Source organism: Monodon monoceros, unplaced genomic scaffold (assembly GCF_005190385.1).
Source record: "Monodon monoceros isolate NGI ecotype Baffin Bay Population unplaced genomic scaffold, NGI_Narwhal_1 Super_Scaffold_18, whole genome shotgun sequence".
Lineage (NCBI taxonomy): Eukaryota > Metazoa > Chordata > Mammalia > Artiodactyla > Monodontidae > Monodon > Monodon monoceros.
This window is the reverse complement of record NW_021703774.1, coordinates 121,105,787-121,123,032: the sequence shown is the minus strand read 5'-3', so window position 1 is coordinate 121,123,032 and position 17,246 is coordinate 121,105,787. Positions and strand designations below refer to the sequence as shown.

Here is a 17,246-nt window from a genome sequence, read left to right as displayed (position 1 = left end):
ATAGTTTCAAAAATTGAGAGCAAGCAGTACTGCAGGGATATAGGAATGGCTTCATATAGCTGTTTTCCCTTCTAATTTTTGTAGGGCTTATTTCAATCATCCCGCAGTATCTGTGGGAGATTGGTTCCAGAAAATACCAAAATTGTTTGGTTCCCTGCAGATACCAAAATCCACAGGTGCTCAAGTCCCTTATATAAAATGGCGTAGTATTTACATATAACCTATGCACACCCATCTGTATACTTTAAATCACCTCTAGATTATTTATAATACTTAATGAAATGCAAATGCTATGCTAATAGTTGCCAGTGTGTAGCAAATTCAAGTTTTGCTTTCTGGAACTTTCTGAGTTTTGTTTTTTTTTTTAATATTTTCTACCTGCGCTTTGTTGAATCTGTGGATGTGGAACTTGTGGATATGGAGGGCCAACTATATATTTAATTCATTTGTATCAACGGATTGAAGCATCCTCCACATCTTTTATTCCTCTGAATAAAATCCTAATTTATGGATTGGGTTTTGGCTTACTGATTTCCAGTAAGAAAAACTTGTGTTTTTCTGTCACAAAGCCAACAGCACAGCTGTGACAGCAGATGAGCAGTTCTCCAAGGGCAGCCAGCCAGGCTGGCTACCTCAGAGACTCCAGAGAGGATCCCAGGAAGGATTGCTCACCTTGTCACCCTTTCAGGCAGATGTAGAGCTACACTCTGTGCCAACAAGAAAGAGGTGCACAAAATGTGTTAGAGCTTCTTAATAGTTTGGGAATATCTATTGGTTTTGTGAATTCTCCTTAGGTATCTTTACATTGTACATGTTCAATCTTCTCAATCTTACAAAATGAAGGGAGTAAAGATTTTATTTTCTGTTTTCTTATATCTGCTGATTTCCCCTTTCTTTTGTAGCAGCACTATAATAACTAAATAATCCCAACTATTTTTAGTTCTTTAGATTAGTAAACAGCCAAGGTATATCCTATGCTAAATTGTCCTCAATTTTATATCTAATTTCCAATTATTACTATCATAAAATATTATTTAACACTCATATTTTTAATGTATGTATATTATATAACACTAATGTATTATATTAATAAGTTATTATTCTTACATGTGATTACCCATATGGTGTTTACACTGTGTATTTAATTAATTATTCTTAATATTAAAACTATTGTTTAGTATATTTTATGTACTATTTTCTTAATTTTAGGTGTACAAGAATTTCCAGAAAATATAAAGTGCTGTAAGTGTTTAACAATTATTGAAGCCAGTGTCAATCCCATTTCTAAGTGAGTATGAGTGATTACATTTTATTTATCTTTATATTTCCATTGGATAATAATGTACCAAGATAAAGGAAACTCACATAGTAAATGAATTTTAAATGCTGTATTTAAAAATCAGTTTAATAGAATGATGGGAAAGGAATAATCAAATCAGGATAGTTCAATAAAAGATGAGTAAAAGCATTGCTGAGTAACAATGAAGACCTAATTGACACAAGATGGCATTACTTTGAAGGAAACCGTGTCATCATTTTTTGTGGTTCTCAAGCAACATTCCATGGAAGAGTGCCAAAACTAAGAAAACAGTTATTAGTTATGGTCATGCTGGAAAATTAGCATCAAGGTTCTGATGAAAGTTCAAGAGAGTGCAAGTGTATAAGGTGCATGCAAATAGCTGTCATGTGATTCAAGGTGGAAAATGAATTAAGTATGATCAGAAAAAGGGAGTACTGTATTTAGGTACCAGATATCACAGGAAGAGCAAAAAGACAATTCTGTGAGGATAGCCTAATGGAAGACATGGATGGTAAAAATACTGTGATCAGAAATAGGGTATTTGTGTGTCATGATCTGTTAGTAGAGAAATGCCAAGGGAAAGTGAAACCCAGCATGTGACCATGTTTCAAATTATGATATGCCATAGTGATAGTGTGTATTGTGGAATCAAATAGGTCAAGAAACCATGAAGTGAATGGATTGGGTAAGCCCTGGACCTGAATGTCAAAGTCACTTATCTGTGGAAGTGGATGTAAAATCTAGAAAGTCTATTGAAAGTTGTAGTAACATTTGGAAGTAGATGAAATTAATCAGTGGTATTGGGATGCAGGTAATGAGTTGCAAAGTAAGACTGGCATTTTAATAATACAAAAACTGACAGGATTTGAGCAAAATCCCTCAGTCCTTTGTCCACATGAAGATGGGGAGACTGGGAGAAACTGAAGTTCATAGGAAAGGCATTGAATGAATCTAGTGTTTCCAGTAAAAGACAAAAGGAAGTTTATCAAAGGGAATTTAAAGGGAAAATTTTCACCAATAGGGTTGGGGAGAGGGAGTAGTGAGGATGGTTTCTCTATGGATCATGAGAAGAGGATGTAGGTGAAACTAGAAATGAAATAGAATGTAAAAGAATGAGGTAGAAGTTTAGATGAGGCTCTTTACAGTGAATGGTTTGTGAAATAATTTGAGGCCTTTAGTAGAAAGTGTGGAACATCAAGGAATAAACTATGTTTGAATAAACCATATTCTACCTCAAATGTAGAATATGGTGAGGGGAAAGAAAAACGTGAAAAGTATTCTTCAAAACACTTAGACCAAAATGCAACTTTCTCATAAAAGAAATAAATATTGCTAACTTATCACAACAGGACTATAGACACGTCCTTGACTTAAGTCATAATCCAGGGCAGATGAATTATTTTGACTTCTAGCTCTTTAATTCTAATAGCTCATTGTATTTAGGAATCGTGGTCAGGTCTTTGAGAGTAGAAGTCAGATGATAAATTACATATTAAAAAGCTTAAAATCTATAGTTTTATTGGCTATGCTTCTGGATTCTTTTCATATAGTTAACTTTTTAAAAGATAAATGAATATAACTGATTTCATCAAAAAATGTCTAACACTAAAAGAAAGTTTGGGAATTCATTAAAATATTACTCAAAAAAAAGTCAATTTAAATAGTATATCAATTTTAAAGTCAGCGTTTTTTTTTAAGATATATTGGGTTGGCCAAAAAGTTCATTTGGATTTTTCCCTAAGATGTATGGAAAAACCCAAACGAACTTTTTGGCCAACCCAATAACTCACATACAGTAAAATTCACTCTTTTAGGTGTATGGCTCAGTGAATTTTGACAAATGTATATAGTTACGGAATCACCATAATCATTAATATATAGACTATTTCCATCATCCCAAAAAGTTCCCTCAGCCCAGTCATCCATTGATCTGATTTCTGTCCCCATGGTTTTACCTTTTCCAAAATATCATATAAATGGTGTCATACTTTGTGGTTTCTTTCTTAACACTGATTTTGAGGTTTATTCCTGCCATTTCAAGAATTGGTACTATATTCCCATTTATTTCTAGGTAGAATTCCATTGTATGAATATAGCACAATTTGTTTATCTCTTCCTCAGTTGATAGACTTTTGTTTCCAGTTTGGGGCTATTAAGAATAAAGTGGGTATAAACCTTTCTGTACAGGTGTTTGTGTAAGCATCTGTTTTCACTTCTGTTGGGTAAACACCTAGGAGTAGTTTTCTCTGTAGTATGGTACATGTATGCATAACCTTCTAAGAAATTTCCAAACTGTTTTCCAAAATAACTATTTCATTGTGCATTCCAAGCAGCAATCTGAGTTTCCATTGTTCCTCATTATTGTCAGCATTTGGTACTGTCAGTTTTTTTTTTTTCTATTTTAGCCAGTCTAGTAGATATAGTATCTCATTGTCATATCTCATTGTAGTTTTAATTTATAGTTTAAATGTCAAATTAGAATCTTTCCTTGTATTTATTTACAATCTGTATTGCTTCTTTGTTAAAAGTTCAGATTTTTTGTTCATATTTATTGACTTGTCTTTTTATTATTGAACTATAAGAATTCTTTATAAATTCTGGCTAAAAATCAGATATTTGTTTGCTCTTATGACTTATCTTTTCACTTCCTAAATAGTGACTTTCAAATATAAAAAGATTTTCATTTTCATGAAGCCCTATTTATAATTTTTTTATGGTTTATTCTTCTTGTCCCTGTCTAGGAGATCATTACTAAATTCATAGTCATAAAGATTTTCCTCTATGCTTTCCTCTGGAACTTTTGTAGTTTTGGTTTTACATTTAGGTCTATGATCCATTTAAAGTTGATTTTTGTAAATATATGTAAGGTGTGAGGGTTGTGGTTCTCTTTTTTATTTATTTATTGCATGTAGATACCCAACTGTTCCAGTTCCAAGATTATCTTTTTTTTTTTTTTTTTTTTTTGCGGTACGCGGGCCTCTCACTGTTGTGGCCTCTCCCGTTGCGGAGCACAGGCTCCGGACACGCAGGCTCAGCGGGCATGGCTCACGGGCCCAGCCGCTTCGCGGCATGTGGGATCTTCCCAGACCGGGGCACGAACCTGTGTCCCCTGCATCGGCAGGCGGGCTGTCAACCACTGCGCCACCAGGGAAGCCCTATCCTTTCTTTATAAAATTATCAGAGTACCTATTTTGTAAATCAATTGATCATATGTGTTTGGATCCATTTCTGAATTCTCTATTTTTTATGTTAATCTATATGCCTCTCCTAACACCAGTTTTATACTATCTTAATTACTGTAGCTTTGTAGTAATTCACACAGTCAGGGGATGTGAGTCCTTCAACTTTGTTCTTCTTTATCAAAATTATTTGAGCTCTTCTGTGCCCTTTGCTTTTCCATATAATTTTTATAATCAGCTTGCTAAAAAATATGGAATTTTGATAAGGATTTATTGAATCTGTAGACCAATTTTGGCAGAATTGACATGTCAAAAATATTGAGTATTCCTTTTTCTGAACATAATATATCTCTATACTTATTTAGATCTTTTAAAAATTTTTATCAATGTTTTGTAGATTTAAGTTTACAAATATTGTGCAGGCTTTGTTCATCTTATTCCAAGTATTTCATGTTTTGGGGACAATTATAAATAATTTTTCTATCATAGAAATATAATTGATCATTGTGTATTGATCTTATATCCTGCAACTGTATTAGATTCACTTATTAATACTAGTAAATACTTTGTAGCTTTGTGGGGGAAGGGATGTGATTTTCTATGTAGACTCTCATGTTACCTGTGAATAAAGACAGTTTTATTTCATCCTTTTCAATCTGTACTTCTTTTATTTATTTATTTAGCCTTATTGACCTGGCTAGGACCTCCTGTATAATGTTGAATAGAAGAGGTGAAAACAGATATTATTGCCTTGTTCCCAATCTTAGGGAGAAAGCATTCAGACTTTCACCATTATATATGATTGTTACTATTTTTTTTTAATACATTCCCTTTATCAGGCTGAGGGAATTTAAAATAATACATTTCTCACTTCCTTTTGAGCTTTTACCAGCAGGGCTGTCAGAGTTTAGATTTCTACTTTCAAACTTTTCAAGAAAATCAAGGCTTTCTCTATGAGGCTCTTCAACAGTCATGCAATCTCTGACCACTTCCTGGTTCCAAAGCCACTCCACATTTTTTAGGAATTTATTACAGCAGAATCCCAATACCAGATACCAAAATCTGTGTTAGTTTTATAATGCTGTGTAAGAAATTACCACATACTTTGTGGCTTACAACAACACATATTTACTATCTCTAAGTTTCTGTGGGTCAGAAATCTGGTCATGCTGTAGCTGGGTTCCCTGTTTGAGAGTTTCACTAGGCTACCATCAAGGGACCAAACTGCAGTCTCATCTGGAGGCTCAACTGGAGAGAAATACATTTTCAAGCTCATTCAAGTTATTGGCAGAATTCATTTTCTTGCTGTTATAAACCTGTGAGCCCCAGCATTTTGCTGGCTGACAGCTAGAGGCCACTTTTGCCTCCTAAAGGCTGGTGCAGTTCCCAGCCAGGTGACCCTCTCCATAGGCAGTTCACAACATAGCATCTTGTTTCTTCGAGGCCAAAAGCAGAGTAGAGTGAGTATCATAGCAAGATGGAGTCACATAATGTAATATAGTTATGAGAATGACATCATATCCTATTTGCCACATTTCATTGATTAGAAGCAAGTCACAAGTCCTACCAATACTCAAGAAGAGAAGATTTTACCAGGGCATGAACATCTGAAAGCAAGGATTATGGGGTCCACCTTAGAATCTGCCAAATCTTTGAAATCTGTTTTGCTGAGACTTTTCCCTGTCAATAGACGTTGAATTTTGTCAAAGTTTTTCTTAAAAAAATATCTATTGACATGATGATACAAATAAACCCTACCTGGTCATGAAGTATTACACTTTTTATAAATTAATGCCTCTGATTTGATAATATTTTGTAAGGATTTTCCCATCTATATTCATGAGGCATATTAGTCTGAAATTTTTTTCCTGTATAGTACTATTCAAGTTGCCTATGTTTTCTTGAGTGATTTCTGGTAGTTTGTGTTTTTTAAGAATGTGTACATTTCATATGTTTTCAAACTTATTGGTACCTCATTTTTCATAATATTTTTTTATTAGCCCTTTAATATCTATAATAGCTCTAGTGATACTCTCTGTTTCATTCCTGGTATCAATAATTTTTGTCTTCTTTCTTTTCTTACTTGATCAGTTATACCAGAGATTATCAATTTGCTCTATTAAAAAATAGACTTAGGTTTCATTTACTTTTCTTTATAGCTTTTCTGTTTATCTTCTTAGATACAAGAAATCTACAAAGTAGTTAAGTCATGAAAACCCTAGAATATGAAAGTTATAGTTTTAAGTGTTAGCGTACTAGTTTTAGTTTTAGATGTGAACTTTATAGTATAGTCTGAATGCCTTAACCAAGTCACTGGTGAAAATTATTACAATAAAATTGAAATAACAACTTCTCAATGAGAAAGTAAGGATCGACATTTATTGAGAACCTAGAATGTCTCAGGCTTTTAGATTATTTCATTTTCATCTTCACGACAATTATGAAGTAGATAAATATTACCTATGTAAATTTTTACATATGGAAATGCGTAAAGATAGTATTTAAATTCCTGGGATCCTTTTATTATATTTCACAAATCCTGAAGAAACATTTTGATTTTGGTTTAAATTAAAAGATACAATTTGAAAAATCTGTACATTCTTAATGCTCAACAATAAGGAAATCGCTAATAAATTATGGTACATCTACTGGATGGTTATAAAGATTATTTATAGGGTGATCATATGTCTCTGTTTGCTCAAGTCATCCCAGTTTATACCTCTTGATGTGGCATGATTAATAATAGTTCCCTTTTAACACTCCAAAGTGTCCTAGTTTGAATGATAGATTATGTAGTCACTCTGGTTATACAGCAAATTTGAAAGATAATTACAAAGTAAAGGGAGAAATCATGATACAAGTTTGCAGTGATGTTAAAATAATTAATTGGAAATTAGATCAAAATTAAATACATGAAATGGTAATAATAGTTGTGTTAAGGAGGTGGAATTATGAGCAACATTTTTCTTTTCTCTTTATTTTCTAAATGTTCTCTGATAATGTTAGGTTAATTTTATAACTTTAAGGTTATAAATTAAAATATTTAGATGTAAAATATCTTTCCAATTAGAGTAGGAGATTTGACATTGGCTCCTTAATCAAAACTTATATCACTTGTATTTTAATTTTGTTTAACTGTTCTAATGGAGGTCAAATGCCTGTAATATGTTTTCATTAAACTTCTAAAGTAAATGCAATTAGAAAAGAAAAATGTTGAAACAAGGATGTCTGCAGCCAATCTTAATCTGCCTATTCCAACAATAAAATTAGCACTGATAAAAGTATTTAAATTAGTATTCTAGTTAATTTTGAAAGATCAGAATAAAAACAATACCAAGGAAAAGTAATAAAATTGCTCCAGTTTAGTGAGTTCTTAATATGGGGTGGGTAATCATTTACTCATTGGAGCAGCTCTGGAAGTGGATATTAGTATGATCATTTTATAAAGAAGGAAACTGAGTCTTACAAAGATTAAGTGATCTGTAAAAGTTACAGAGATAAATAATTGAAAGAACTGTGATTCAAACTTAGGTCTTCTGACATCAATGCCCATGTGCTCAAGCACTAAACATTTTAGGTGTCTGATTCTACTGTGCTTTCTTTATTGCAATTTGAATATGCTAATTAAAAAATTTTTATTGGAGTATAGTTGATTTACAGTTTGTGTTAGTTTCAGGTGTACAGCAAAGTGAATCAGTTATACATATACATATATCCCCTCTTTTTTTTTTTAGATACTTTTCCCATATCGGCCATTACAGACTATTGAGTAGAGTTCCCTGTGCTGTACAGCAGGTTCTTATTAGCTAGCTATTTTATATTTAGTAGTGTGTATATGTCAATCCCAATCTCCCAATTCATCCCTCCCCCCACCTTATCCCCTGGTAACCATAAGTTTGTTTTCTACCTCTGTGACTCTACTTACGTTTTGTAAATAAATCCATTTGTACCCGTTTTTTTAGTTTCCACATGTAAGCGATATCATGTGATACTTGTCTTTCTGTGTCTGACTTACTTTACTCAGTATGACAATCTCTAGGTCCATCCATGTTGCTTCACATGGCATTATTTTGTTATTTTTTATGGCTGAGTAATATTCCATTGTATATATGTACCACTCCTCTATCCATTCCTCTGTTGATGGACGCTTAGGTTGCTTCCATCTCCTGGCTATCGTAAATAGTGCTGAAATGAACATTGGGGTGCATGTATCTTTTCAAATTCTGGTTTTCTCTGGGTATATGCCCAGTAGTGGAATTGCTGGGTCATATGGTAGTTCTATTTTTAGTTTTTTAAGGAACCTCCATACTGTTCTCCTTAGTGGCTGTACCAATTTACATTCCCACCAACAGTGTAAGAATGTTCCCTTTTCTCCACTTTTAATTACAGCCATTAATAAAATGAAAATGTTTCCTTAGAGAGAGAATTGTTTACCAGTATATATTTTTAAAAATACTTTGAATTTTTTAATAAATCAGTCAAATGTGGAAAACCACAGTTACTTTAGGAATGTGAAAGCCTTTAGGAATGTGAAAACCTTTCATTAGAGTTCCCTTACTTAGTGTAAAATGTTGGATTTCATTGAGTATCTTGGAGGAGGATAAAGACAGCCCATGACTTTCATCTTCATTGAGTTTATCTAGCTTGCTAAGGAATATCGTCTTCCTTGCAGGTCCTTGTAAGTTCCTCTGGAAGTTGTGATGTTGACAAGTGGGACCACTGTCACTATTAAAGCTACAAAATCATACCATAAAATTAATAATGAATAAAGTTGAATATCTGTTTAGCAGACCTACTGAATATATATTTTCAAATAATATGTTTTCAAAATACAATACTAGATTATTGCGGAGATTAAAAAAATTCCTTGTCCTCAAAGAATGTATAATCTATTCAAGGAATAAAAAATTCCCAAAACTTGTATAAAATATAATTGTTATAAGCATTTTGCTAAACCTATGAATATAATGCTGTGGGGAAGATGAGGAAGAAAGCATTAATTTTGAATCTCAGTGCAGAGTAACCATTCAACAAATTCTTAAGTAAATTGAAATTAAAAATACACATGCTATTAAACAAGACATACTGTATAAATATACCTTTTAATTCTACATTTTTAGAAAAGAAAGATTCGATATACAATGTCAACACATCTTTGTTTATAAGCAGACTGAAACAACTGTCTTACTTTGTATTCTGGTTTTTTCATATAACTTATTTTTGGCAGTCCAATTTTGCAATTGGAATCTGCCCAGTGTAGTCAATTCTTAAATCCTTAGAGAAGTGTTCTATGTAAGAGCCAGATTTTCTTACACGATAAACTTTGCCAGAGAAGCAGCCTAAAGAAATATATTTTTTATCAAAAGAAGTAGTACAATGTAATACCATTTAGTGCATACATGTGTGGAAAAATAGATTAAGGTAAACTGAGTAGTTCAAACTGTCCCTATAACTAGAAAATTGGTGTTTTTAAAGGATTTTTATTTATTAATAGTTACAATGTTAAAATAAATTATTAGATAAAAAGTTTTAACATTCTTCTCATTTTACACATTTTAATCTTCTTTTTTGAAAAGTCATAAATGATTTCTTTTCTCAAATGACTATAGAAATGAAAAGGACATCAAAGTAAGATAGTAGTTAAATTGAATTGTAATCTATTGGACATCTGTGCCATTATCATAAAAACTATTTTACTATCAGGATATGAGCTCTAATGTATTATAGAAAGCAAAAAATAGAGAAAAAGATCTACAATAATTTCTTTTTAATCTTATAGGATAAAGTTCAAAACTTTGCCTCAAGCATTAAGTATCCTATAAATCCTGTCCCCTACTAATATTCTCAAATCTTAATTTCTAATACTCTTATACATAAAGTATTCCCTCTAGAACTCATCTTCTCTTTGTCACCCATCTCAGGTGAATTCTTACCTCTATATTATAGAACCCCTCACTCCTCCCCTGCCTCCTTTCTCTCTCTTTTCTGTTTTTATGAATCCTACCTCCCTTTGGGAGCAAATTTATGGAAACATCCTCTATGAAGCCAGATACAAACAATCCAACTCCAAAATACAAATTGAACCAAGATATTTGTAGCAAAAATAATACATATAAGATCAGCATCTTAAGAGTGTATAAAGAATTCCTACCAAATTGATATACAAATATTAATTGTGTTTAGTTTGGGTCCCCCAGCAGAAAAGTTTAGAAAGTAATTCAAGCAATATATTTAGAAAATAATCTAAGAAAATACCAGTTAAAGATATGTTATCAAGCTATTTACTAGTATGGACTACTGGACCTTAATCTTTGTGGGAAACACTGGGAAACAGTTTAAACATATATCACAGACTTGTTAAGCACAGTGGGTGAGGGAGCTGAGGTATTTATACTCCTTCTAGTCATTAGCTGAGACCTATTCATAGGGACATTAATCTCTTGTAACCAGCAATATAACTTAAGTAAACTCTTGTACACCAGAATATATGTTAAAAATAAATAGAACATATAACAGAAATACAAACAAAAAACTAGAAGCAGCTGTAATGTTCAATTAGATAGAGAATGATAAATAAATAGTGGTATATTCATACAATGGAATACTATGCTATGGTGATCAGTCATCTACATCAAAATGAATGAATTTCATTTAACTAATCAGTGAATTATTTAATAATATGAATTATTAAAAGTCTCAGAAAAATATTCATAGTATGATTTGATTTATATAATGTTCAAAAACATGCAAAACCATGTGACTTTTTTTCTTTTTTTAGGGATTTAAATAGGTGTGGTAAAACTCCTTAAAAAGCAGAAAAGTAAACATCATTCAGGAATTTGTGGAGCAAATAGATGTAGTCAGGGAGGGACACCTAGAGGGTGTTAAAGGCACCGATTCTATTAATTAAATTATACTGTGGGTACATATATACTCTTTTATTTTTTTTTAACATCTTTATTGGAGTGTAATTGCTTTACAATGGTGTGCTAGTTTCTGCTTTATAACAAAGTGAATCAGCTATACATATACATATATCCCCATATCTCCTCCCTCTTGCATCTCCCTCCCACCCTCCCTCCCTATCCCACTCCTCTAGGTGGTCACAAAGCACTGAGCTGATCTCCCTGTGCTATGCGGCTGCTTCCCACTAGCTATCTATTTTACACTTGGTAGTATATATAAGTCCATGCCACTATCTCACTTTGTCCCAGCTTACCCTTCCCCCTCCCTGTGTCCTCAAGTACATTCTCTATGTCTGCATCTTTATTCCTGTCCTAACCCTAAGGTTCTTCAGAAACATTTTTTTTTTTTTAGATTCCATATATATGTGTTAGCATACTGTATTTGTTTTTCTCTTTCTGACTTACTTCACTCTGAATGACAGACTCTAGGTCCATCCACCTCACTACAAATAACTCAATTTCGTTTCTTTTTATGGCTGAGTAATATTCCATTGTACATATGTGCCACATCTTCTTTATCCATTCATCTGTCAATGAACACTTAGGTTGCTTCCATGTCCTAGCTATTGTAAATAGAACTGCAATGAACATTGGGGTACATGACTCTTTTTGAATTATTGTTTTCTCAGGGTATATGCCCAGTGGTAGGATTGCTGGGTCGTATGGTAGTTCTATTTTTAGCTTTTTAAGGAACCTCCATACTATTCTCCATAGTGGCTGTATCAATTCACATTCCCACCAACAGTGCAAGAGTGTTCCCTTTTCTCCACACCCTCTCCAGCATTTATTGTTTGTAGATTTTTTGATGATGGCCATTCTGACTGGTGTGAGGTGATACCTCATTGTAGTTTTAACTTGCATTTCTCTAATTAGTGATGTTGAGCATTCTTTTGTGTGTTTGTTGGCAATCTGTATATCTTCTTTGGAGAAATGTCTGTTTAGGTCTTCTGCCCATTTTTGGATTGGGCTGTTTGTTTTTTTGATATGGAGTTGCATGAGCTGCTTGTAAATTTTGGAGGTTAATCCTTTGTCAGTTGCTTCATTTGCAAATATTTTCTCCCATTCTGAGGGCTGTCTTTTCATCTTGTTTATGGTTTCCTTTGCTGTGCAAAAGCTTTTAAGTTTCATTAGGTCCCATTTGTTTATTTTTGTTTTTATTTCCATTTCTCTAGGAGGTGGGTCAAAAAGGATCTTGCTGTGATTTATGTATAGAGTGTTCTGCTATACTCTTTTATATACATAAAACATTTCATAACCAAAGATTGGTCAGAGGAAGAGAAACCATGCAATGAAACTCAGATATAGTTTTCCAGGAGTAGGGGGAAGAGCAGGAAGAGTATATTAGAAGTCCAGAAGGAGAGAACAATCAGTGATGGCAACTGTTGCTAGGCAGTGTGGGTTATAAAATAAAATGAAGTTAATGGAATTAGGGCTTAAGAGCCTTTTGTGAGTGCAGTTTCAGTAATAGAGTTAGGGTAGATGCCAGAAAGCAATAGCTTGCGGAGTAAAGTAAAAAATAGTGAGTAGAGGCAGCTCTTTAAATAATTTTGTCAGTAAATTCAAGGAAGGAGATAGGTTGGAATTTTAGGGGAAAGCAGATATGAACAGTATTTAGAAGTATTTTGTGAAAGAACATGGTCTTGTCTAAAGCCTAGATAAAGACATTAAAATTTTTAAGTAGAAATTTAATTATTAAAAAATAATATCCTTTTAAGAAAAATCCTGGAGTTAAATCTTTTTGGTAAAACTTACTTAAACATTTCAAATAATTGTTTTATCTAAGTAGTAAGATTTTCCCATAGGATATTTTCTCAACTCTTTTAATGCTTCTTAAAGTCTTTAGGATTCAGTTTAATTACTGTGACAATGTTTTTATTCAATGCACATGAATTGGATCAATTTGAATTATAATGTACATGTATGTTGGGCCTGCATTAAAGAAATTATCAGTTAAAGGGACAAAATACTCCTTCCCTTTTCATGTTGGGCAGCTTTAGTCATCATTGTCACAAACTGTAGACAAATTTTAATGATTAACTGAATGAGTAGATAGCATTGCCTGACTATATATGTGAATATGCTATTGAGAAAGAACATTAAATTTAAAATTACAAAACATGTCATACAACTTGAAATTTCCATAAAAATATCTCACTGGTGTGCATAAGGTTAGGGCAACAGTAAGAAATGATGTCTCTGACTTTGGCAATGACATAAATCTCAGCATAGGAAAGCAGTGTGGAGGTGGGTGAATGCCAATTTATTTAAATAACAGGCAAAATTTTCAAGCTGTAACAACATGCTCAGTAAATTCTTCCATTACTGTGATACCGAAGGAGAGTTGAAAATGTATTACACTTCTATTTTTTCTCCTTAGAGATATATTTTTTGTTCTGTTTCTATGGCAACATCTATGCAATGACTAAACCTTTAACTCCTTTCTAGACTCCCTGATGGCTTCACACAGCTTCTAAACCTGACCCAGCTCTACCTGAATGATGCCTTTCTTGAATTTCTTCCAGCCAATTTTGGAAGGTAAGAATAAGAAGTTTAAATGATACAATTTTCTTTCACTTTAGATAAGTACTGTACCAGCACCAGTAGGTGAGGCTTCAAAAGTGACCATTGGAATTAAAGACACCCTCATTCTTGTCCAGTAAATGAGGCCATGTCAATTAATGAAACATTTTGCAAAAAATAAAGTTAGGTCTTTACATGTCATTAATAATCAAATTCCAGATGAATTAAAGAGTTAAATATAAAAAAATAAAATCAGAAATGATCTGGAAAAATATGCACATGGATATTTTTGACTCTTGGGTTGGAAAATGCCTTTATAGCATAGAAACAAAAGAAAATATCATAAATGGATAGATTTGAATTTGTAAAATGCTTTTAAAATAAAATAATATTAGAAAATATTTTTTAAATTAAGGTAAAACAATAAATAGGAAAATATTTCCACTGAATATGGAAAATAAATTATATCCTTAACTTATAAAGAATTCTTACAAATGAGTATGAAGTTAAAGTTCTCATTAGAAAAAAATGGGTAAATGACACATACTGGCAGTTCATAATAAATGTACAAATTGACAACACAAAAAATGTTTATCATCATAAATAATAAAAATAGTACAAATTAATATGACAACAAAGGGCCTTTGTGCTCTAGTGTGTTATAAAAAGTGTAAAGTTATTTATAGACTATGAGGAAAGAGATAACCTCACACTGCTGATGAAACTGCAGAATGTTATATACTCCTTGCAGGGCAGTGTGCTTTAAAATATTTGAAAATATTTACAACCACTGCCTTTGTAATTCATTTCTAGAAATGTATCATATCATCATGTATCACACTAGGATTTATGGACATGGATGTTTATCATTATTTACAATATGAAAAATATGGAAGCACACATCCATCTAGGAGATTGGTTGAATATATTATGGTACATCCATATGACAATACCATGTAGCAATTTATAATCTTGCCTAGAGGAATGTCTATTAATTCCTATGACGTTATGTTCAAAACATATCATAGCTATATATAAACTGTGTTTTCCATACTAATATGAATGTACATGAAATAAAAGACTGTTTCCTTGGAAGTGAAATTATGGATGATTTTTATTTTCATCTTTATATTTTCAATGATTTCTAGATGTTCTAGAGTGAATTTTTTTCTTTCAGTTTTATTGAGGTATAATTGACACAGCACTATATGAGTTTAAGGTATATAACATAGTAATGACAAATTTATTACAAAATGATTAGGACAATAAATTTAGTTAATATCCATTACCTCATATAATTACGAAGAAAAAGTTTTTTGCCTTGTGATGAAAATTTTTAGAATTTACTCTCTTAGGAGCTTTCAAATATACCATGTGCCATACAGCAGTGTTAACTATAGTAATACTGTTGTGCATTATATCCCTAGTACTTATTTATCTTATAATTGTAAAGTTGTGTCTTTTGACTACCTTCACCCAGTTTCCCCCACCCCACCCCCACCTCTAGTAACCACAAATCTGATCTCTTTTTCTATGAGTTTTTTTTTTTCTTTTTAGATTTCACATGTAAGTGAGATCACGCAGTATTTGTCTTTCTCTGCCCAGCTTATTTTACTCAGCATAATGCCCTCAAGGTCCATCCATGTTGTTGCAAATGGCAGGATTTTCTTCTTTTTTATGGCTTTATATATATATATATATACACACACACACACACACACACACACACACACACACACACATGCATACATATATATGCACACATTTTCTTTATCCATTTATCTGTCAATGGAAACTTTCTTTCCATGTCTTGGCTATTTTAAATATAAAAGGTATATCTTGAAAGTTAAGACATTTTAAGTTTATTGTTAACTGCATTTTTCTAAATGATCATCTTTAAAATTGTTCAAACTGACTGAGTGTAACTCGACACCAATCTGTTGGCAGAAGCTAATATATGACATTAAGAAGAACCCAGTGGAATAATGAAGTCCCTTAACAGGTAGCAGCCTCCATTTGCATACAGAAATCACCTCGAAAGTTTTTTCCAAATTCCCTTACTTTTGTAATCATGATTTCACAATACCTACGAATACCATACACTTGGGAAGTTCTGAAAATTCACAGATATTCAAGAGCATTTGCCTCGTTTCTAAATGAATTGATACTTCACCATTTGTCCACATAAAGTAGATTTTCCTTCTGGTACTGATGATAACGCTACAAATATACCTTTGGTTTATTAAATCAGGAAATGTTTATCTCCCTAAGACACACTTTTGCATTTTGTCCGTTCTTTTTTACTAGTCCTAATATAGGGGAAGAAATTTGGGCAAACAGATAACATAATATCAAAACCCAAACCACTTAGAAATTAGAATTCAATTTTATGTGAATTGTCTGCCAAAAAAATGCTCTATTTTATTATTATAATCTAAAAAGCTCTATAACTTTCAGCTGGATAATTTAACAAAGACTGTTTTAAGATACTTTCCAAAACCTGAGATTTAGTGCCCCTAAAGGCCAAACTAAGTCGTAAAATATTACTACAACAGTACAAATATGAAGGTTTGAGATACATAAATGCTTAAGAAACTTCTTTAACTAGTGATATACCCATGCTCTGAAGAACTAAATTACTTTATTTCAAATAAAGAATGAGTTATAAGATTAAAATTAAATTGGAAATTTGGTAGAACTCAAAACACAAAGGAAAGGAGAAGAGAACTAGTTGAATATCTAAAAGCACAGTAAATATGGGACCTTGTAGGTGAATTGTATAGTTCAAATAGTGAAATATTCCCACATCACTAAGGATTTGGATAATTCAATTAATATTTGTCCTAAAGTAGCCTCAACTGAGTACATTTTAAAGCTCAGTATAGGCATTATTAACAATAGCATGTCCCAGATTGCAAACACTAACAAATACTTAAATGTGAAATACATTTCTAATTACAAATGTTATGCAAGCAACAGAAACTGTGAAAAGTTCTCATCCCCTTCACAAGATTATCCCAACTCCAGTACTGTCATACGATAGATGATACTATACATTTTTAAATGTGCATCCACTTGAAATGTTCAGATGTTAATCTCAGAGTCAATTAAATATGGTATATTATAGCACTTTTCCCATTTTTCAATTAAAGAATAGTAATAACCTAACACATACTAAAACTTATGGTGTGCCAGGCATTATGCTTTACATGTGTGACATCATTTAATATTCAAAACCCTATAAATTTTGTACTATTATCACATACTCATTATAGATGAGGA

General features: G+C 32.3%; 1 protein-coding gene across 6 annotated transcripts in view; it reads left to right on the top strand.

Annotated features, from left to right (window-relative positions):
* LRRC7 (leucine rich repeat containing 7) overlaps nucleotides 1-17,246 on the top strand; it is a 499,978-nt gene that overhangs the window by 239,242 nt on the left and 243,490 nt on the right. For all 6 annotated transcript variants that reach the window (XM_029228809.1, XM_029228810.1, XM_029228806.1 and 3 more), the window contains 2 exons: nucleotides 1,210-1,288; nucleotides 13,890-13,979. In XM_029228809.1, the coding sequence (XP_029084642.1) occupies nucleotides 1,210-1,288; nucleotides 13,890-13,979 (169 nt within the window). The remainder of the gene's footprint in view (nucleotides 1-1,209; nucleotides 1,289-13,889; nucleotides 13,980-17,246) is intronic.